The sequence below is a fragment of the Thunnus maccoyii genome, chromosome 22 (assembly GCF_910596095.1).
Source record: "Thunnus maccoyii chromosome 22, fThuMac1.1, whole genome shotgun sequence".
Taxonomy (NCBI): domain Eukaryota; kingdom Metazoa; phylum Chordata; class Actinopteri; order Scombriformes; family Scombridae; genus Thunnus; species Thunnus maccoyii.
Genome location: NC_056554.1, coordinates 8008232 through 8031331, shown reverse-complemented (window position 1 = coordinate 8031331; position 23100 = coordinate 8008232). Strand labels below are relative to the sequence as shown.

Sequence of the window (23100 nt, the reverse complement as noted above, 5' to 3'; positions counted from 1 at the left end):
TTCGTCATCGTTGATTCTTTTTTGTTGTTTTTTTGTTTTTGTTTTCCAGTGATCTTTTATAATACACTCACACACACACATACTGTTACCAACGACACCTTTGTGTTGTGTGTTTGCTCTTTGGGAACACGTGTAGCAGAGGGGCGGACGGGGGAGGAAAAAAAAAAAAGAAAAGAAAAGAAAGAAAGAAAGAAACTGAGAGACAAAGTGGGAGAGAAATCCGTCGGTTCAGGGTTGACATTCTTGGATATGAAGGCGTGATGCCAACCGAAGCGATACCAACAAAAAAAAAAATTAAAGACAAAAAATAAATCATTTGAGCATTTATGTGCTGAAGTATGCAACAATAAACCCCAAATTTAATTCTTCAAAGAAAGGCAACATAAAATCCATCGATGACTCCGTCCGTTCATCAGTCCTTTCCTCCCCAGTTTCCAATATGCCCCTCTTTTCCAGTGCACAACTCGTTTTAAAAGCAATAAAAGAAGAAACTAAATAAAAAAAAAAAAAAAAAAAAAAAAAGACAAAACAAATCCGGACTTAAACTCGTAGCCCATAGGATCGATGACAACATCAAGACTTGATGATTAACTGGCCTCCTCGGACTTGACGGTGAGAGAAATTAAAAAATGAGGCAGAAAAGGGAGTGAAGAGGTGAAAACGATGGATGTGTTTGTGCCGAGTTCAGTTTTGAAATCAGAGGGGAGAAGGGTGTGTTTGTGTGCATAAAGAGTGGGGAAGGGTGTGTGTGTAAGTGTGTGTGTGTGTGTAGGGGGAGGAGGGAGGTGGTGGAAGGAAGGATCAGGTGGATTTTTTAAAAGTTCATTTTCAGGTGTGGGAGGGTGGGTTGGGCAGGTGGAGGGTGGAGAGCGTCCTTTTACCAACAACGTCAGAATTCGTCCATCCAAATCCATCTGTAGTCTGTGTATTTATATGTGTGTGTGTGTGTGTGTGTGTGTGTGTGTGTGTTTGTGTGTGTGTGTGTGTGTGTGTGCGTCAGGGACCACGGTCCTGGCTCAGTTGGAGTCCATTCAGTTTTGGAGGAGAATCAGAACAAATTCAATCAAAACTTCTGTGAGTTTTCCAGCAAAATAAGGCTCCATATTCCAACCTGAACTTTTCTGTCAATCATTCAGCGATTCAGAGAGAAAGTTGTTTTTTTTTTGTTTTTTTTCAGCATTTCTTCGCTCTCTTTGTCCTCCATCCAACCCCGATATTCACCCGGTTTCCCTCCTCCCCCAAAAGACCTGGCAGCAGAACCGTGCAAGAGAAACTGAACAAACAGCAGGAAGTGACAGGAGTGGTCAAAGTGATCAAAGTGAGACTCCTAAAAAAAACAGAGAGCAGATCGGACATGCAGAAGAGTGGAACGTCTAAGTAGAACGTGACAAAAAAAAAAAAATCCCCGCAGGGAGAGAGAAGACCTCGGTCTGTAAGTACTTCACAACTCAGAGGAAATCAGAGTTTCTAAACGCAGGGCCTCGGGAACTTAAGGAACAAAAACTTCTAGAAAAGTAACATTTTCTAGTCTCAGAGAACCGATAGCCCTACTTCAGACCTTTGTCGACAACAATCGCGTTATTTTAAAAGTGATCCCACCCTTTAGCTTACCTCCTGACCTCCACAGTGCCCCCACCCCGCTTACAGCATCATCTTCATCCTCGCCACCCCTGCTCTAACCCTCTTCACCCTCCCACCTCCACCCTTTAATCTCATCTCTCCTCGCTGCTCCTTCGCACTCACAATTTGAGCTCATTGGCAATCTTTGAGGCAATGTTCTTGAAGGCGATGGACGTGCCCGAGATCCGCTTGAAGCGCACGCCGTTGAGGGAGAGCCGTGGCAGCTTGCACACCTCCATCTCCCACTGGACGAAGTCGTCGCGCGCCGGGTTGCCCGACACGCACAGCAGCATGTAGCGCTCGCGCAGCTCGTACTCGCAGCTGTTGGAGTCGAGCACCTTGCGGATCTCGCGCATCATCTCCATGGGCTCCATGGACGACGTGGTCTTCATGGACCAGGTGAAGCGCAGCGAGCGCGGTTTGGCTGAGTCCTTCTGGCTGGCGATGGCCGGAGGTGTGCCGGTGCCACCTGGGAGGGAGGAAAAGAGGAGAGTGGTGAGAGCATGAAGAGATGGAAGAATGATGGAGAAGAAGAGATACACAATGAATAACAAGAGGAAGAATAACGGAGAGAGAGGAGGAGTAAACATGTTATAAGGCAAAGAGACGAGGACAACGATTAGAGAAGAGAGGAAAGTAGAAAAGGAGGAGAGAACCAGAAAACGTTGAGACGTTGAGAGAGATGAGAAAAATGAAAGATGAGGTTAAACAGATAATGGCTACAATATAAAACCCCATTAAGACAAAACCACGAATAAGAATTTATCACCGTGACTTGAACAGTGTCACAGTTGGATTAACTTAATCATGATATTAAGTTCAGAGTTTTCAACATATTTTATGCTGCAGTGACACCTCAACCATAACTGACAGAAGTCTGACTGAATGCTCTCTCTGCAACTACAGAGCATTTAAGATGAATTAACCTCTGGAGTCTAGTGATTGAGTACTGCAATTCCATAAAGTTGAAGACTTTTAGCAGACAGATTTAAAACAATTGATCAAAATTGAAACAGATGCAGATATCCTGACTTTTGTATCCTGGTGTGGGTTAATGTCCAAAACCATTAACCCGACAAAGGGCAGAAGACTGTCAGTTATATTTCTGTCCATGGATCACTTGATTAACTGATCATCTGAACTGTGGAGTGCCTCAAGGATCTGTTTTTGGCCCCATTTTATTTTATAGCTATATGCTGCTTTTGGGCCTTTTAATTCACTATTTTAACTGTATATATTTACACTTTTGTGTGGACGATACTCAGCTGTACTTATCTTTCAAATTGTATACTAAGAACTGAAGTGCTGAGAAATTAACCCATGATTATTTTAGTATTACTCTCAACTGAAGCTGTGAAAGGCCATTTTGAGACTGCGGAATATTGGGGAAACTCTGATTTTATAACTTGTTGACTCTGTTTATTCAACTATTTACAAGATTTTAAAATGATCATCAAACCCGACGTACCAGTGTTACCAGATCCTGGTGAGGAGTTGTTCTCATCGTTGTTGGAAGAAGAGGAGAGAACACCGCCGGATGTCTTCTCCGACTTGTCCACCGTACTGCTCAGCATGGACCTGGATGGAGGGATGGGAGGGTGGAGGAGAACAAGAGGAGGAAGAAAGAAAAGTGGGTAAAAAGGAAAGAAGAGGGCAGGAAGAGGAAAAAAATAGGGACAAGAAAGGTGGGGAGAATTAAGGAAAAGAGGGAGGAAGAAATGAGCAGAGAGAAAAGGAGGAAAAGTGTAAGAATTGAGAGAATTATTTAAAAAGTAGAGACAAAGAAGGCAGTCGGAGGAGGAGGAGGAGGAGGGAGAAATGGACAGGGAGGATTGAGAGGAAGAGGGAGATGATGAGGTCGTGGAAATGAATGAATGAAGACAAAAAAGCAAAAAAATTTAAATACCCCTGTGTGTGTTTGTGTGTGTTTCCTTGTCTCAGGTTACATAAATGTGTGTAGATTTATGTCTGTGTGTGTGCGTGTTATACAGTAAGTTTCATGTGTACTTGCACACAAACACACACTTGGGTAATGGATTTGATTTCCCCTCACACACGCACACACGCGCACACCGTCATGCAGGTCAACCTCTACACCAGCACTCTTGCAATCTGGGATGCTATCATTCACTGCTAATCTCCCGTCCCCTGATTGGTTAAGCTCTTATATCACCATCACCAACCAATTACATCCCAGCTCGCCCCCACCCCTCTCCCAGCCATTCACAACAAGCTCAGAGATCATCTACTGATTGACTCCAGTCTACTGATTGGCAGGCGGTTTTGGTAGAGTCTGGGCTTTTATAGGGTTTGCGGGGTTTTTTTTTTTTTCCGGTCTGTTCTGTATCTCACCTGCTCCCCTCATCCCGACCCTCTCCCTCATACGGACTCCTCGAGAAAAATCAACACAAGTTTAGTCTTTTTGGGGGCTAACGGGCAACAGTTTGACTCTTAAAACAGAAAGTAAATCAGCCGGCTCAACACAGGCACGCTGCTCGCCATGCCTGCCTGACAGTTCCAATCCAACCACATCCAGCCTTGATGCCAAATATCAAATTCCACTCCAACTTTAAAGAGGACGCTTTGATTGAATCCAAGAACCAGCTGAGGACTACACAGCCCACAATGCATTGCTACAAGCAGCTGCTCCAGGTCTAAATGACAGTCCACTCTGTGCAACCACTTTTATCTCTACTCCCCCACTGAGCACATGTCATGACTGGTCAGTTGGGTGAAAAGCTGAGTGAAAAACAGGATGACGGATGAGACAGTTTGGAATGGGATTGAATTGCCTGAATTGAAAAGGAACAGGTTGGAGCGGTTTATAAAATGAGCTGCTTAAAGCTGAGTAGTAATGGAGCAGTTTAGACCAGAATTAAAACATTTCCAACCAGTTAGAACAGATTGGAATGCAACAAAATGGAATGTTGGGAACAGAATGTGAAAATGAACAATTTGAAGCAGGAATGGAATGGTTTGAACAGAATGGAACGGCTTGAAATGGAATGAATTCCAACAAAATGGAATGTTGGGAAACAAAATGTGAGATGGAACGCTTTGGACCAGGATGGAATGGTTTGGAACAGAATGGTCGGCACGGTGAGTGCGGGTCCTGTGGCTAAAGGAGGTTAGGAGCATTAATGATCCCACTGCTGCGTTAAAACCTTTATTAGTAACACTGAACCTACACACAGGCTCTTTAAAACACACACATTCCCTAAAAACAACACTTTAAACTATAGCCTATATAACAAACACACATATATATAAATATCCACTCTCATACCAGTAAACATGACTGAAAACACACAAAAACTCAAAAAAGGAGAAAAGCAAAAACAAAAAGAGAGAAACAAAGACAGACAAACAGCAAAACACATGCAGACAATGAAGGAAAGTGACACACACACAACAAAATTCAGCAGTTTATGGTCTTAAATTCATTTGGTTGTGGGAAAAGACATCAATCCTGTTTTGCCCCATTAAAAAAATAATTTAAAACATCATGTAAAATACCTCCTGCAATAGAAACATGGTTAAAAAATATATAGTACATGACAAATGGCAAGTGGGAGAAGTGGGGAAAAAAAAGTAAAACAAGGATATCTAAAATTATAGAGGTAAACTAGTGAACAATGCAAAATTAAATCACTTGTGCCATTTTGCATGCTCGGTATGATTTAGCCCAACATGGAGGGATGCAAAATGGCTACCAGAGGAGGGGCACTGTGACATCAACAGGGAACAAAGGACTTTGAAATGAATACCAGAGTCACTTGTCAGGTTGTTCAACACTTTCACTACATATGATTCATATGGTATGTAACTAATCTATTAATATATTTATCTATAATAATCAATATGCCCCATATTTATACATATAAATACTATATATAATAATCCTTATATAGACCACAGCTATTGTTACTTGTACAGAAAAATTAGTTCAAAAAGTAGTTCACCATAATGCTGTGATAAAAAAAAGTATTACACGTTCTGACCACCAGGTGGAGCAATGGTCCAGATTAAGCAGGAAAATTGCTCTACCTGCTGGTAAAAAGCAGACAACACACTGCTTTGTGGCAAAAGGTAGGAGTGTGTTTGTGTGTGTATGTTTGTGAGACATGTTTGTGAAATGTGTATCCAGTGTGAGCATACACAAATGTAAAATGTATCAACATATGTCTAGCATGTGATGCTAAAAGTGGGATGTGATGTGATAAAGTGCAAATATCTACATGAACATGGAGAAATGTGTTTATGCAAGTCCTGTGTCAGTGTGAATATACATATATACGTGCATGAAGTGACCTCAGTGTGTGTGTCCACAGCATAAAAAAGGTCTTTTACAGCCAGAGTAGGTCAAAGCCATCCAGTTCTGTTGCTTGCTGCTGTTAGAGAGCCAGTGCCAGAGTGAGAAGAGAGCGATGAAAGAAAGGAAGAGTGCAGCCTCCAGAAAAGAATGCAGCTTGAGAAACACTGCAGCCCCGTCCCTCCTGGGTCCTCTCCTCCTCTCTACCTCCGTCCACAACTACCAACTACAGCCAGAGACTTATTATTACAACTGTTTTCCCAGTGGGAGCAGCAGCAGAAACTAAAATCACAACTCCAGTCTTCTATGGCTAATGAAAATTCCAGTATGAAAGCAGAAAGGTGAGATGAGTGATGGTTTGGAGGGTTTGGCAAGTGGCGTTAGGTTGGGTAATGGTTAGCAACATTAAACAATCCCTGGACACTATCAACACCTTAAAAAGCAATTTCTCCTACCCTGTGTCTCTTTTCTGTCATGAAAATGTTTACATTAGTATGGGATTTAACATTTTTGTACCATTATCTCAAAGATTTGGAGCGGAGGGACAAAATTACCTGCATCTCAGGCTAAGAGAGGGAAAGAGTTAAGAGCAGGAAGGGAGGAGTTTGATCTATTGCGCCATTAAGACTAGACCTAAATCTAGAACGCTAAGGGGGGAGATATGAGCTCACACACACACTCTACCTGGTAAATAAATGGAAAAGGAGGGGGGTGAGGATGAGGGAGAGGTAGATGGGAGGAACGATGGAGGGACGGAGTGAAAGAGGGGTGAGGTGTTATTGTGCCGCATGATGATGAGTGAGTGAGTTAAGTGAGTGAGTGGGTGGGTGAGGGGGTAGTTAGTAAAAAAAATAAAAATAAAAATAAAAAAGAAATAAAAATGGGCCAAAACACGGCACTCAAAACCAGAAGGCTCAAAAAAGGGGCCAACCACAGAAAAAAAAGGAGGAGAAAAGATAAGGCTCAAGGCACAAGGGAAGATTTCAACAAAAAGCTGCACAAAACACCAAAAGGGGAGGAAATATATATATATATATATATGTAAAATATATATGAAGAAGAGATATACGGATATATGTCAAGGGGTTATATTTAACGTTGGGGATGTTGCCTACCTTCTCGGAAACCTGAACGAGAGATTTCTACAAAAACAAAAGAGGGATAAAGAAAGAAAGAGAAAAAAACGTATGTATAAAACGTATATATTTGTGACTTTCCTGTAAAAGACAAGCTGCCCTCTCAATAGCAAACCTTAAAGCAAACTGTCAGGAAAAAAAAAAAAAACATGAACCAGGCTCACTAGGGATTGAAGCAGCAAGCACAACTAACATAAAAAAAACAACAAAAGTGAACAATAAAACAAAAAGTAAATCAGTGTCCCTGCATTGTGAATGTGTTTAAATGTGGGAATTATTGACGTGAATGTGTGAACAGACTTCATTAAATGCACTTTGGAGGGATTTAATGGGCTCTGTGGGAAAATTCCATAAAGAGACCCCGTCTGAACACAGTCACCCCCCCCCCACCCCTCCCAACATGAAATGGAGCGCTCCTCCACATACAGAGCAGTCCTGGCTGATCCTGAAAAGAAGCGTTTGTGAGGTGAAAAGTTCAAATGTGATAACATTTTATTAAAAAAAAAAAGAGAGAGAGAGAGAGAGAGAGAGAGAGAAAGCATCTCCTTTACACACACAAAGACACATTTCAAATGAAAAAGCACAGGTTAAGCAATAACTTAATCTTCAACACACATTGAGAAACTTAATCTCCTTCACACACACGCACACACACACACACATACACATACACACACACGCACACACACACACACACACACACACAAGCAAACACACCAATGTGTTTGAAGGACAGAGAAACATCACTCTCCAGACTAAGCAGGAAAGTGCTGTGGTGAGGTTATATGATATGTTAATAAAACACACAACTTCTGTGTGTGTGTGTGTGTGTGTGTTTAGTCAAACTGTACAAATGCAACACAATCTCTCTGTCTCCACCACCTCTACTTCCTACCAGCAACACCAAGTTAGTAAATGTGTGTGTGTGTGTGTGTGCATGTGTGTCAAGGTGTCCCCACTAGCGGTATTTATAGTTGAGGGAAAAGTGATATCTCCGGTGTAACCATGGCTACTGTCGCCACGGAGCTACAGTATCTCTGAGTGGGAGGCCTGGAGAGTGGCTGTGCTTGTACCTCCACCGCCTCCTTCCTCCACACACACACACACACACACACACACACACACACACACACACACACACACACACACACACACACACACACACACACACACACACACACACACACACACACACAGTACACTAGCACCCCACATGTAGGCAAGCACTTGATCATTCTCAATTTCTCTTTCAAGCTCACAACATCCCCCAAAATAACACCGTACACTCATTATTTCTTTCTTTTGGTCCCTTTCTTACACATTTTTCAACACTTCTGTTCATAATGAACCCCCAGCGCTGGTTGGTGACACCGGAGAAAATCTCACCTGCTCTCTCACTTTCTCATTCCTTTGCTGCTCTATTGGCCTTTCCTTTTTCAGTCCTGTTCATTCACTTCCTCTCCACTTCCTCAGTCTATCTGGCTGCAGCCTTGGATAATAATATGCCAGTCAGCCTGGCGCACTCCTCCGCTCTCTCCTCACCATTTCTTCCTTCTCATTCTGACTGCATACAGTCTTCAACACATGATTTGACACTGACTATTTGTTCAGGTGATATTCTAGATTTTTATTGTCAACAAATCCCACAAAAAGACTTGAATCAACAATAAACTGTATATATAACAAGAATTGTTTGTGTAGCCAAAGCCTAATATATCTCATTCCTCAGTGCAGTAGAGCTTCATTGTTGTCAATTAAAAACACATAAGCCACACTGTTGCACTGGGTGACATGTGCCTTTATTTATTTATAGTAGTTTATTTTGAGTCAATCCCACATATACCGTCCTGCTGAAAACAGTCCCTTACAAATGCGCTATTTACTCCTGTTTGAGTAATGTTTGCTAAAAACTACAGTACCCTGCTGTTTTAGGACATTACTGAGCCTGTTTTTAAGAATGATCTGTGACAAGCTTTTTAATACTGAGAAGAAATTAATGAACTTATGGCTGAGTGCCACAGACAGCAAAGGACAGTCAATATATTGACAAGCAACTAAAGCAGTGTTGATCTCTTTATGGGTTTTGTAGAAAGTAAGAAAAATACAAAATAATGCCAAACTTTTCCCTTCATTATAAAAACACACATTCAGAATTTATTTTTCACAGAAATTATTTTAAACATTTTAAACTGTAAATCTTACAGTTACATATTTATTATTAAATTGGTGCTACATTAGTAAAAACTAATGCCAATATTAATTTGTCAAAGGCCAAATTATCATGTTGATATCTATCTATGCCCTTTTCTCATTGTCGCTTAACACTGACGTCAAAGACGTACATACTATGTTAGTCTGTCTAGCTTTTCCCTCTTGTCCGTTACTTTCCCTCTTTAAAACCACAATGCACTCCATCTTCTCCTCACTACATGTACAGCAGAGATGGATCAAAGCTTGAAAACTGACTCCAATTACAGAGAAAATAAAACCAATATAAATAAAACGAGTTTAGCTTCCATTACAACCAGGTACCCATGAGAGCAGTTTTACTGCTGCAACCTGCACTGGAGGAGTGAGATGAAAACTGGGCCAGACGTGGAACCAAAACCAAAATTACTCCTCAGTCACCACTGCACCAAACAAAATTATAGAGAAGACACAGCTGTTCCCTTCCTCTCCCTTTCTACTCTCTGCAGAGTTACAGATCAGCAAGAGTTTAGTGATAGGGAAGAGATGAGACCAGCCCCTTTAAAGAAATACTCTGAAACCAACGGTTGACATGGACATACAGTAGGTCGTTCCTGAGAGGAACTGAGCACATGAAATGACTTGTAATGTAAACCTAGTCATTTTCAGTCCAAGCTAAAACCTCAACACTCAGAAAAACCTTCAAACGGTGCTTGAGCTACAAGCTAGCTGCATAATAAATAGAACAGTTACAACTGCTACGCATTTACTGTTACTGTATCTCTAACATGCTAGCGTCTGTGTCTTCTTCTGACACGTCTTCTCTTGTCCTTCCTGTTTACTACTTCCTCTATCTGCTCTCAGTCCAACACTGTAACCACACGTTTACCTCTAATGCTATTTTTCTCATCCACTGAGTGTGTTCTTCTTTCACTCTTCTCATTTTCCCATGCTCTCTCCTCTCTTTTCCAGCACTCACCTGCGTACAAACTTTGATGTGAACTTGCTGAAAATCCCTGTGGCGCCATGTGTCCTCCGGGCCTGGCTGTTGCCATGTGACAGTGACGGGGACGCGGGCCCGCCAGGGTAGGCGGAGCCCTGCTGGTCCCGGGCACCTCGCTGCTGGCCTGCGTGGAACGTGCTGCGGATGCCCACCCCTCGGGAGAAGTTGGTACGGTCTGTCACGGCAGCGCTGCTGATGTTGTGGGCAGATGGGGAGGCACCGGGTGCCCGCTGAGGTGGTGCGCTGTAAATGAGGGTGGGAAGAAAGAAAGGAGGACAATGGAGGGAGGAATGGTAAAGAAAAGGTGATACAAAGGAGAGGAGAGGTGGATGTGGAGAGAAGGAAAGAGGTGTGAATAGATTGGGGAGGAATAAGAGGTTGGAAGGTGTGATAAGAAACAAAGCAGAGAAGAAGAGGTGCAAATGAAGAAGGAAGAAGAATTCAGAGTGATGGAGATGAGAGACGAGACACGAGAAAGCATTGAGAGAAGAAAAAAAGGGGGTAATGTGGCAAGAGAGAAGAGACATCAAGAAATTAAAAGAAGAAAAGAGGATGGGAGTGGGGGGGTGGGTGCAAGAGGAACACACAGTTAGAAAAACCCTAAAAGAAAACCACTTCCTTCTGATGTGTTACTTACCCTTCAGTGTTAGGTCATACAAGTATCTATGTCTGTTCAAAGTCTGCTTGCCCTGATGTTTCATATAATCCCTCTAGTCAGCCAAGTCAATATTTAGGGCCACATCAGGTTAGTGACACACACACACACACAGTTAATCCTCTTAGCCTCCGCCAAAGGGCAAAGCATCACAAACTTCCAGCTCTCTCTCTCTCACACAGACACACACACACACACAGACAAAAACACTACAACTATTCATTGGACGTGCATCTTCCATGGCAGAACGAGGCACTAGCACACCTGCAGCAGATGACACAACAAACAGAAATGGCAAAAGCACAAACATAAAGTGCGCACACACAGAGTGCAATAAATACAGAAAGTAGAATGAACAAAGACATTAATACACACGTGCAATCTATCGAAAAGGGTTGCTACGGGACTGGGACTCCGAATGAGAACTTAAACATTGCAGGTGCGGGATATGTTTACTGTAATGTGGGCTGTCAGCGTTGTAATCGCAAGATAAAATATGAGACTGTGATTACCAGACTCTCTCTCAGTTGCTTACTCAAATTCTCTTACACATTTTAGACTTGTTGTGTGGTCAGTTATATGAATTGTATTCAAACGTAAGGTTCTACCATTCCTGATCCCTTCATAATAGTATCTCTGCTGCGCTGAAGCTGAACGTTACAGCATTTGGTTTTTATCTTTGGCAAACCACATAAACTAGCAGAAGGGACATGACCTGGAACGTGTTTATCCACTTTGTTACAACTGCCTCAAGCTGAAGCTTTTTATTTTTTACTTTTAAAGGCTTATTACACAAGTTCACTCGAAACATAACTCTGCGTGCTTAAACTGGTCATGGAGTCGCGAATCAACATGGCCTATTGATTATAAAAAAGGTCCGCAAGTGTTGTATTAAGAGAGAAACGGTGTTGCCTGCATGAGTGACCAGACTTGCTGGTATAGCGGGTCTGTGGTAGCGGGGAGTGATAGTCTCTTGCATTTGCACCTGCCTGCAAATGCAAGAGAAAAAATAAAGGAGGCATTTCAGTCAAGCTTCCAGTGTATGTGGATATGTTCAAGTTGTCCGCTATGGATTAACACACACACACACACACACACACACAAACAGAGCTCATCTATGGATACAGATGCAAGGGAAGAAAGGCTTGATCAGGCAGAGTAGTGGGGACGAGTGTGAATTATTATAGTTATGAAGATGAAACTACATATTGCTAAGAGAGGGTAGCTTTTCCAGTTGGTTTCAACGTATGCAAACACTCCCATTGTCACAGATTTGTAGGAAAAAAGGAAATTAAACAAAAAACAGACCTGCTCTTGTCTTGATAACAGGCCACACAGTTGCCTTTTTAAAACCCCAACAGCTGGTTCACAAGTTGTTACAGCTGTTCACAAAATTAAAATTTTTGGCAGCCACTTAGGAGATGAGTCTGGTTGTAGCCTACGATGTGGCATGAGGTAGATGCAGGTTGATGTGGTTTTATGGTGCAGATGAAGGATTTTCTTGCACACTTGATTGCCTACACGTTACACAAATGTGGAGCTACAAAAGTGAAGCTTTGCCTGGTTGACTACAGTACATGAACACTCATGCAGTAAGGGTATCTGGGGACAGCTGGATAAAATAGGAATGGATGGGACTATGTGCTGAAAAAAGGTGCCTATTCCTCACTCAGGGTACAGTCTACGTATTGAAGCGGTACCTTCTCTCCAGCGTTCCCAACCAGGTTCTGAACGGCCCAAGCTCACTGCTGAACGACGCATGCAACAGAACAAGACTTCAACATAGAGCAGACAAAACCACATACAGCCAGAGGGCCACCTTGACATTTGCTCGACTGGAAATTTAGTCTGACATTTGTTTCCTGGTTTTTTCCACTAGACAAGTGTCACAAGAGGGGGTGGGTGGCCCTGTCTGTGAAAATGACATATCAGTTCAGCCTCAGACAGTATTTAAGGTAACTGAGAGAGATAACATTTTAACTCTATATTGTGACAAATGCGAGGAAAAGTGACTAAAACTCAAAATATCAAAGTAGCCCTTGAAACAGACAATGTCTTAAGCAAGCTGCGCGAAGCTAGCCAACAAAGCAACACAAAAACCAAGGAAACAGAGAGCAACGTCACACGGATGACCACTGAGACATTTCAGTCAGGGCAATCGTCCATTTCATTCATCAACCACACATTTAGCAGTTAATAGATGGAGACAGGGTTTTCCCTGGCAACTTCATATCCAGGATGGGTCTATGTAGCAGATTGAGGCTATATGAGAGAGCATTTATAAACACTTGGTGTAAAAACCTTATAGTGACCGTACTTCCTGGTTAAAAACAGAGAACTGTAATTAATTTCTACCAGCCAGGGAAAATCCTTCGTAAACAAACACAAAAACTGATGGAGGACAAAATTCAAATATCTCTACAGAGCATGCAAATACATATTCACAGAAACATGCAACAACAAAACTATTACATCTGCATTTTGTCCGGTTCTCCCCAGAGCAGCTGCATTTTTAATGTCATTCTTTTCTCATAAACATTTCACAGATTGTATGTCACTTACCTGCAGTCTACCAGCACAGGTAGACTAGGCAGGCTAGTGAAGCTCAAAGAGGCAAGTTTATGGATCAATCTGATGTTCAAATCTGTCCAGTTGTTTTTGCAATTTGGGGATATTTTTTTATGATCTTGTGTAATTGCTGAATGTAAGATGTGACTTTAGTTTGTCAAACTGAAATGGAGCATTTTGTGACATCGTATAGATCTGCTCTGTACATTAGATTCCCTGTTTCAAACAAAAACAAAAACATGGTCTCATGAAGGCACCACACGTGTTTGTGTCAGAGTCGGTCAGCTGTAACACTCAGAACAGCTTGAAAACAACATGGTTTAGTTTCAATGCTGAATGGTGTGATTATTTTCCTCTGATATCACTTCCACCATAATTACAATGTCCGTCATTTGACTTCTAAGCTATACTTACCAAAGCGAGTCTGTTTACACTGTGTCTGTGCCAACTCAATTGACATTTCTTGGCACTTTAAAGGTTTTAATCTTCCCATAACCTTTAGGTAACTGAAAACTCCTAAGACGACAATATGTAACGCCTTTACCTTGTATAGTCAACAGTCGTTTTTTAGGAAATGTCAGCTTGTTCAACTTGTTTAACTAATTTGATTCCTTCTCTCTTGAAGGCAGACATTCAGTGCACCTTGTAATCAAGCAAGTCAGTAGCCAAGCTCAAACAGGAAACTAGTTTATTAGCTGTTAAGACCCCAACTACAGAAACAATCCCTGCTGGTCCATTAATGTCTCTTCTTCAACTTCGAATGTGTCTGCTTTTTTTTGTTTGTTTTTTTTTTGTTTCCTGCCAGGAAAAAGAAAAACACACCTCTGGTCTGTCAGAGGAACAGTGCAGTGAAAAACCTGCTCTTCTTGTTCTCAAGCTCTGGCTTTGTTCAGTTATGGTCTAGTAGGTAATGTGAGGTTTGAAACTGACTGATTGGCCAAAGACAAGGTATGTCAACATCTGAACATTCAGTGCTTGCCAATGCACATTTCTGAGCTCCACAATCTACTTCCTGGCTGTTGCTAAGTAACTGATGAGTCTATGATAGTGGGTTTCTTAAAATGTTGGACATCACACTGTGATGATGTTATAGTGGTGAATATATGTGGGTAAATATTTATATATATACACACATATATATATATATAAAAAAACCCTCATTGTTCAGGAAATTCACACCACAACAAACTATTTCCTGTCATGTAGTCACAGAGACACATGGTTTGCTGCGACACTACTTTGTTTCCTGGTTCTGACTTGCTATGAGGAAAAAAATCATAATCATCAAGGAACTGGTCTGGAGTTTTACAGTAGATTTTAACTGTGTGCAAATCTAAACTCCATTCAAATGCCACTAATGTGTCTAATCTCTCTGTAGTGTGTCAGCAAATATAAGCCTTTTTTCAACTTTGTTAGTGCATTTAAAAAAAAAAAAAAAAAAAAATATATATATATATATATATATATATATATATATATATATATATATATATATAAAATAATGTAATAATTTATTCTAGTTGATTAAAAGATATTTACAAACCATAAGGGTGTAAAATGTAAAACAATGAATGAGTTGCAGCAGTTGGTGAAGTTAGGAAACAAACGCTTTGCTCACTGTCTGCGTGTGTGTGTGTGTGTATGTGTGTGTGTGTGTGTGTGTGTGTGTGTGGTGGCTGTTGGCATACAGAGCAGCACATATTTAATGAATACAACAACTCTTGGGGGAAAAGCTTCACCTATTTGATCAATTTCACAAATTTGGCGGGGAAATATTGGCTACCAGTTCACTGCTGTGTGCCAGATTTTGTCACTGTGAAAAAAAGGTCAATCAATCAAAGAGCTGTTTTCCCCCCCCCAAAAAGTTGGTTCTCGTCCATTAATCTAGCAGTGATGGAAGGTTTCAGTGCCAACAAATCACTTCATCCATTCTCCTCTTTATCCATCGGGTTCTTTGGGGAAAGATGATGATCTGCGTTGAGTTAAGTGGTGTGTGCTGAAAGGGGCTGAGGGAGCTGTGGGCGTGTGTCTGTCTGAGTGTGAGTGAGTGAGAGACTTGCCTGGGCCTTGGTGCGTGCAGGTCAGAGGGGCATGGATGATTGGAGGAAGACAGGGACTTGTGGTGGCGGGGACGCGAGGAGGAGGAGGAGAGGACGGCAGCGGCCGAGGCAGTGGAGGCGCGGGAGCCCGGAGTGTTTAGGCTGGGAGGGAGGAGGGGAGGAGGAACAGGAGGAGTGCCCCGCCCGACAGACACACACACACACACACACACACACACGCACCCACAAACATACCAATGCAGGACAAACACACCAAAACGTCACACAGTCAAACATACAGGACACACAGCGGGCGGGGTTTGTGTGTGGGTGGGCAGGGAGGTGAGGTGGAGCATGGTTAGAAGCAGCACTTATCAAACACAGTAAGGGGGAGGGGAAGGGGAGGAAGGAGGGAGAGAAGAGAGAGACAGGAGGAAGAACAGAGGAAGTAGACACACAAAGAGGAAACACAGAGCACATATAAAAGCAAGAAGAAAAGTTGGTCTTTTTTGCTGCTAACATTGCTTCATCATGTTTTATGAAAGACTCACAAACCACAATTAAAGCCTGACTGTGTCCTTGTGCTTTTATCTTTTGATGTAAAATCTAACTGACACAAACGGCAGAGCACAAAAGACCAACTTCAACACACTCTCTATTCGATTAGGAAGATTGAAAACACACAGACACATTTTATGGGCAAAGTCAGGTTACCAAGATAACAGAATTACATAAAGCAAAAACTTCACCACATAAAATGAAAAAGAAAACAGGAAACCTTTTTACTGGTGAGCTAATCTGCCTCTATAGCAGGCCTACATATTGAGGAAAAAAAACAATGACATGAGTACTATAAAATATCCAACTGCCTTTTTAAACAAAGCCCCTTCACACTTTTTATTAAAACAGTGCCCATAGGACTACTTGATGATTCTTCAGCTTTCACAAATCTTGCCAATGCACCTGTTTGACCTCCTGAGAAGGATATAACCAAAAACGATTAGGTGTAGATTTATTAATTCAAGACAGCATCTAGACACTGGTTTTGGCTTATGAAATGTCTTCTTTGTCTTCTATGGCAGCAGTTGGCCAGATAAAATAAGCAATTTAAAGATTTCACTATGGGGGAAATGTTTCACTATTACTAGATATTCTGTAGACTAATATAAGATTAATTGATTGAGAAAAATGAGCTGCAGATGAATCAATAATGATAATCATTAGTTGCATCCCTACATGACACATTAAATCTACATTAACACCAATTAGCTTGTATTCTTTTAACAATAGGCAGGTAAGGTGCTGAGTTTCTTCCATGTAGGTAAGCAGATGTTTGGCAGCACATAAAGCTGTTTTCACTGTCCTGTTATGTGATGACCACTCTGACCTCTGAGCTTGCAGTTTTATAGGTCTGACCTGTCTGCTGACTTCAGCCTGTCAAGTGCTAAACTTTCCCTTCTCCCAAATCTTTCGGTGCTTTTGTACACAACCTTCACTGTATCTGAAACAAAGGACATTTTAGAGAATTACTTAAGCAAAACAACACTGGCTACTTCCTGAATTCTCTGCTAATCAGCAAGGTTGCTACGGGCTACAAAGCTCTGCACATTACTGACAGCTCTAACTTGACTTTACCCACACTTAGAAACACACACGGTGAGAGACAGGGGAGAGTGGTACGAGAGAGAGAGAGAGAGAGAGACAGAGAGGGAGAGAGAGATAGCTCAAGAGAGAGCAGAGGAATGAGAAATGAGAGAGAGAGAGAGAGAGAGACAGGGGGGGACATTTACAGAGGTCAACCAAACAGCTGCTTATTACACAGAAAACAAACACATAGCTGAGAGAAACACACACACACTCTTTCTGACAGGGATTAGCGCAGCTAGTGATGGAAAAATAACAGCGTTCACTGGACAACCCAGTGTGTGGCAAGAGTTGGAGCATGTGTGACATGTATGTTTAAGCTTGTGCGTGTGTCAATGCAATTGTATGTGTATGGCCTCAGTGTGTGTAGATATTTCTGTGTATGTGTAAGCCTATTAAGAGGCAAGTACAGGGACCATACAGTGCCACTAAGAGTTAATATTCCATCACAAGTCTTACTAATCTCCTTCGAGAGAGTGGGGAGAAAAAGAAAGAAAAGAGAAAAAAGATTAATATAAAGACAAGGAGGAAAAAAGGAAGCTGGAAAAAGAAAAGAAAGGAGGTGCCAAGAAAAAGTGAGTGACCTAAGTTGCAGAGGGACAAGAGCTCAGACGGAGATAAAAGAGGACCAAACGGAGGAAATTAGGAAAGGGCAGAAAGTAAAAAAAATAATTGGGGATGGGAGGGGGGAGGGGAGGGGGTGTAACAAGTATAAAAGCCCAACTTCAAAGCATTAATGATGATCAAAAAAGTAACTTTATAATCAAAGCAGATGACAACCGCTAAGTTAGCAGAGCCTTCCATGGCTAAAAGACCCACAGTACTAAAAAAGCAATGCTGTCTCAAATGACCACATTGTCACCGTGCAGTGTTTCATCTGCAGAGGGAATAAATGAATCATTTTTATCATTTTGTCAGTAAGACTTTGTGTTGGGAGCAAAGGAGTCATTTGAGACTGATACATGAACAAGTAATAAAGCAGTAATGTCAATGAACACTGCATCATAGTAGGGATTATGGTTTGGCATCATGTTTAATGCTTATGAGAAGGCACATGAAGCATATGGCTGGTTAAGCATGAGTGGTGAGCGTGCACTTATACTGTATGTATGGATGTGTATGAGATGGATTCAGCACCGGACGACATCAAAGAAATTCGCAACACCGTTGACTTCAATGGACAGCTAAAATTATGTCTGAAGGTGTGTTTTTAAAGCCTTAAAATAAAGATAAAAAGTCCACAATCAAGCAACTCCACAGTGGACAAAACACCTTTTTGTCCACAAATAGAATTGTTTTGTGGTTTTGAGGGAGAAAGGAGAGCTGGAAGGAAGAATTAAAGGCAGATAAAAATGAGGAAGGGGGGGATTGTGGGATATGACACCCTACAACATCCCCATCTGATGATAGAATACAGAGAAAGAAAGGAACTTAGGGCTAAATCAAGGTAAATTTACAAAATTTATCTAATTTTCTTTAAAAAAGAACAGAACTCCTGCTTTTTGCTGTTTATTACTGTAAGATTATTGCCGATTTTGGACTTTTCCCATCTTTTACCTTTGCATCTGCTAAAACTCTACCAGTCTATCCTTGATTTGACTTTTGGAAAAAAATGATATGTTTGGTATCACTGTAATATTGGGGAAGTCATTGCAAGAGAAAATTTTATCAAAGGAAAATAATAGAAAGAAGGCTAAGAGTTTGAAGAATGAATGAGGTCGTGTGTCAGCATGTCAACCTGCTTGTGCTGATGTGGGTTTGCGTGCCCATCGAATCCTGCCTCTGCTCTGACTGGCAGGCCTCCATCAGACCATCTCGGGTAATCTGTAATCTACTGGAGGTTTGGCCTAAATTCCCAGGAGAGCCTGAGTTCCTTGTCCAGGAGGGCTCACCCCGCCCTGGGGGAAGGCTGTGGGCCTCCCTGAGCCAGCTGGCAGAGCTCTGGAGAGTACCAGCCAAGGTCTGGGATTCAGTCACTGAGACAGCTGTGGGTCTGCTTCATTCACAAACCATGGTGAGTGTGTTTGTATTATGTGTCTGTTAGTGAGGGAGCAACCTGACAGCAACTACATGGGTTGCCAATGACGAGAGAGAAACAGTGTGTGTGCGAGAATGATCGTATGTGGGGGTACTTGCCCGTGTGTTTTTGAACACTTCACTCTTTTGTGATTATGTATTAATGTGTTTGTGTTTGTGTACCTGTCCTTGCCGTTCTGGATGCCCTGGCCCAGCGTAGCTCTCTCAGTCAGAGGAGAGTTCCGACTGCGACCAGTGCCGGTGGACAGGATGCTATTCTGAAGGGCAAGAAGAAGAAAATAAGACACATGTTAGAGAGATAGAAATTATTAAGAAAGAAGACACAGCTAAAGACAGCAAGAGATCAATGCGGTGGACGGAGGAGAGAAATTAGAAAAGAATGAAATGAGACCTTGAGCAAGCTGACTGACTAGCAAGGATGAATAACATCAGTTACCTAAAATTAATTCAATCTTCACCAAAATCATCCTGATCAAACTTGTTCTTCTGAAACTTGTGAAAATTGACCCCACCGCTACACGATTATGAAATCATTTTATGTTTGCCTCAGTGTCCTTGAGTTGTCATTTAAAGGCCTCACACTCTCACATGGGTGTTTTCAGTTTCTCTGCCTCGTTAGCCCCCGTTAGCTATACTCGGACTTACGAGAATCACAGGAGTGGTAGTGACATCTACTAATAAAAATGACAAAGGTCCAAGTTGTCACATGCTAGCAGGTGCGACAAAACTAACAATCTGTACACACCCGCACAGCCCTGAGAAGAGCTCTTATCAGGCAAACTTAGAGGAAAAACACCAGTGTAGGGGTGTAAAGGAGGCTGACACTAAACACCAGGAAATACTTTTCAAATCCATTCTAAATCTTGAAAGATTCGTTTTCTACTCATAAAACATTTGTTGGTAGTTGTCATATGGGAAGTGTCAGAAAACACTGAGGAGACGATTTCACAGAATTAGACACATCCAACACTGTCAGGCAACATATTTTCATCTTTTTTTTTTTTTAAAAATATTGATTGTTGGCTGACAATGACAAAATAAAATATAGTATTTTTGCCTCAAAACTTAGCAATAATGTGACAATAATTGAGGTATGTACAAGAGTAACACTAATGCTCCTACGCTACATGAATCAAATAGTTGATAAAATAAAATCACGTAACTATAAAGCAGTTGTAAAACAGGACAAAGATGATGACTGAAAATCGAAACAGATGGTGTAGTGATCACCTGGCAAAAACCTTGAACATGATTCACCACCATCAGTTATATGGCCACTTTAATTTGTTTAATTAGTAACTAGCATTTGTTTTGGTCTTTGGACCACAGCGTGAGATAAAATATGGCTGACACTAGCTGACACTGAGGAGCAACAATGACTTTCCAAGTACACGTCAGTTTTTGAATTCTTCTAGACTTTTCCAGACAGATGTGCTCCTCTATCCCCTCACATTTGGGAAAGTTGTTTATTCACTGGAACCGCAGTGAGTAATTATTTTGTCTATGTGGATCTGTGTGTGACAATGTGCTCATCCGTGAGTGTCTATATGTGGTCATATAACTGATACACTTGTTTTATTTTGTTCTTGATAAATACTTCAAACCTAAATGCTAAAAGTGTCACGTAAACAGTGTGGGTGTTTGGGCTCACGGTGGAGGGCGTGGCGCTCTTCTTGCGGTCGGATGAGACCAGAGGGCTGGCTGGCACCTTGGTAGTGGAGCTGCCTGATGAACCCTTCCTCCCAGAATCCTCCACTGCAGTCCGGTTGTCTCCTTGGCCCCCCCTCTTAGAGTAGGAGGAGCCTAAAGAAACAGAGAGAATTCATCAGATAGACTATCGATCACTGTGCTCAAACCTTTGACCTTTGATCTGCTGCTTCATCTCATTTGATGTTTCTTGTCATCACTCTATTCTAACAGTTTCACGCTCTCCTCCCTTCAATCAATCTGCTCTACTGACCCTCGAACTCAGAGCAATCCTGTCCTCACACCATCCTCTTCTCGTCTTCTTTCACACACACACACAACACCTCTCTACAAGTGTCTACAGAATACATGTAGGTCTTTAAAAAGACAATGAGAAAACATTTTAAGTAACTAAAAAGTTTAATTTTTCAATATGAATCTGACCCACTCCCTGCTTGCTCAGATTCATATTGAAAAATTAAACTTTTTTAAAAATTTCATATTGAAATTTAAAAATTTTAGGACCCTATTCACAGGGTTCAAAGTCCTTGAATTTTTATTCTATTATTTTCTACACCTGCTTTGGGGTGGCTTCAAGGAGGATTCAATTTTGCAGGACTTGTTGGCGCTGTGTTTCCATCCCTGAAGAAATCCTGACAAATGACCATCTCACTCTAATCCTTGCCTGTCTTCTTCCAACTTTCCATCTCATAACCCTCTCTAACACAACCGTTTCGCCCCTCCCCCCTCCCATACACGCCAGACTCACCCTGGTCAGTAGCTCTGCGGTTCTGAGGCTTCTGGTTGGACGACACACTGCGCTGTACCTTTGAGAGGTGAGATGGACACAGAGGTCAGCCTGGGTTTGTATGTGTATGTTTACACACACATTGGGATGTGAGTATGTGAGCAGAGCCACTATTGATTTATAGCACCATTCACACTTCAAACTACTGGATTCAAGAATCTGGATACGGCAATGGTTGATGTTGTTCGCATGTATGTAGGTCTACAATTTTTGTGTGGTTTTTTTGGGGAGGATGTGGTAAGGACTCTGCCAGTGGACCCGGCTGGAGTTGGCCGCATTATGTGATAGCAGTCTGTGTTCTCATTGTACCTTGTGAGACTGGGAGGGGGCGTTTATGTTGCTTACATCACTTCCTGGCCGGGGCTTGATGCAACCTTCATCCAGCTGTCAAGAAAGAAAAATGAAAGGGAAGAAGAAAAACCACAGATCAGAACGTGTGCGTCGACAGGAGCTACAGAGAGACTGTGTTGTGGGTAAAAACAAACACTACAGACTAAAAATAGTGCTTCTTACATGGTACTGTTATGATAATACTGAAATGTTTTGAGCAATAATAAATAAGGTTGAATTGAAAGATGACAGCAAATTATATGTTTGATGTCTTAAATGCAAAATAAAAAGGACTAAATTTTCCTGTATATTATGATGAACTCACAAGAGCTGGTTCATTCGACACACCAGTGATAACTAGCATGGTGCTAAGATGGTGCTCATACTATGGTATTGTGGAGTAAAATTTGTGTTGTGTAAAAGCAAAGAGAGTACCTCAGAGTTCCTATAGTCCAGTAGCAGGTATGCAGCCATCACATCATTGTACTTCTGGTTCACCAGTGAGTCCTGGATTTCCTCCTGAGAGAATCCCATCTGCAGCATGATGTCTGCACACACACAGCGAACCCAGTTTATAATTAGAGTGGTGAACTTACTGTAGGTCCATAATTCTCCATAAGATAAATTATCCTAGTGTGTAAGCCAGGGCACCAGCCAAATGCTGGTAAAATATGAAAGTGTCTGGTAGATTTCAGACACAAAATAATGATTTACTATTGAGCAGCTGGTGAATTTGAACATTTATCTGTCAGTAGCTGGTAGATGTTCATATTTTAAAAAGTTAATTTCCCACCCTAGTGTAACTGGAAAAAAGAACATCTGTACTGCCGTGTGTCTGTGTGTGGGTAAAGAAAGAAATAGATTTATCATTTCTGAGTGTTTCGTGCCTACCTGTCCTCCTGGGATCCTTATAATCTGGTTGTGGTTCGATGTAGGGTTTGAGTTCCTCCTCCTCGTAGCCCACATTCATCCACCGGTCCCTCATTATCTGCTGCTGGGAGCAAGTCAAACAGACGGATACAGGGAGACATGAGATGTCAAAAAGATAATGGGGCAAAAAAAGAAGAGGAGGAAG

General features: G+C 41.7%; 1 protein-coding gene across 7 annotated transcripts in view; it reads right to left on the bottom strand.

The window, feature by feature from the left end:
- Nucleotides 1-1084: 1084 nt before the first annotated feature.
- Nucleotides 1085-23100, bottom strand: part of mark2b (MAP/microtubule affinity-regulating kinase 2b) — a 54983-nt gene continuing 32967 nt past the window's right edge. For 2 of the 7 annotated variants that reach the window (XM_042400580.1, XM_042400579.1), the window contains exons 11-21: nucleotides 22917-23019; nucleotides 22461-22573; nucleotides 22005-22079; nucleotides 21657-21714; nucleotides 20853-21004; nucleotides 19364-19458; nucleotides 15542-15682; nucleotides 10235-10501; nucleotides 3973-4011; nucleotides 3089-3198; nucleotides 1085-2089 (exon numbers count right to left, since the gene is read on the bottom strand). In XM_042400580.1, the coding sequence (XP_042256514.1) occupies nucleotides 1740-2089; nucleotides 3089-3198; nucleotides 3973-4011; nucleotides 10235-10501; nucleotides 15542-15682; nucleotides 19364-19458; nucleotides 20853-21004; nucleotides 21657-21714; nucleotides 22005-22079; nucleotides 22461-22573; nucleotides 22917-23019 (1503 nt within the window). In that variant the 3' untranslated portion in view covers nucleotides 1085-1739. The remainder of the gene's footprint in view (nucleotides 2090-3088; nucleotides 3199-3972; nucleotides 4012-10234; nucleotides 10502-15541; nucleotides 15683-19363; nucleotides 19459-20852; nucleotides 21005-21656; nucleotides 21715-22004; nucleotides 22080-22460; nucleotides 22574-22916; nucleotides 23020-23100) is intronic. The other 5 variants (XM_042400582.1, XM_042400581.1, XM_042400584.1 and 2 more) reach the window with 5 other exon arrangements.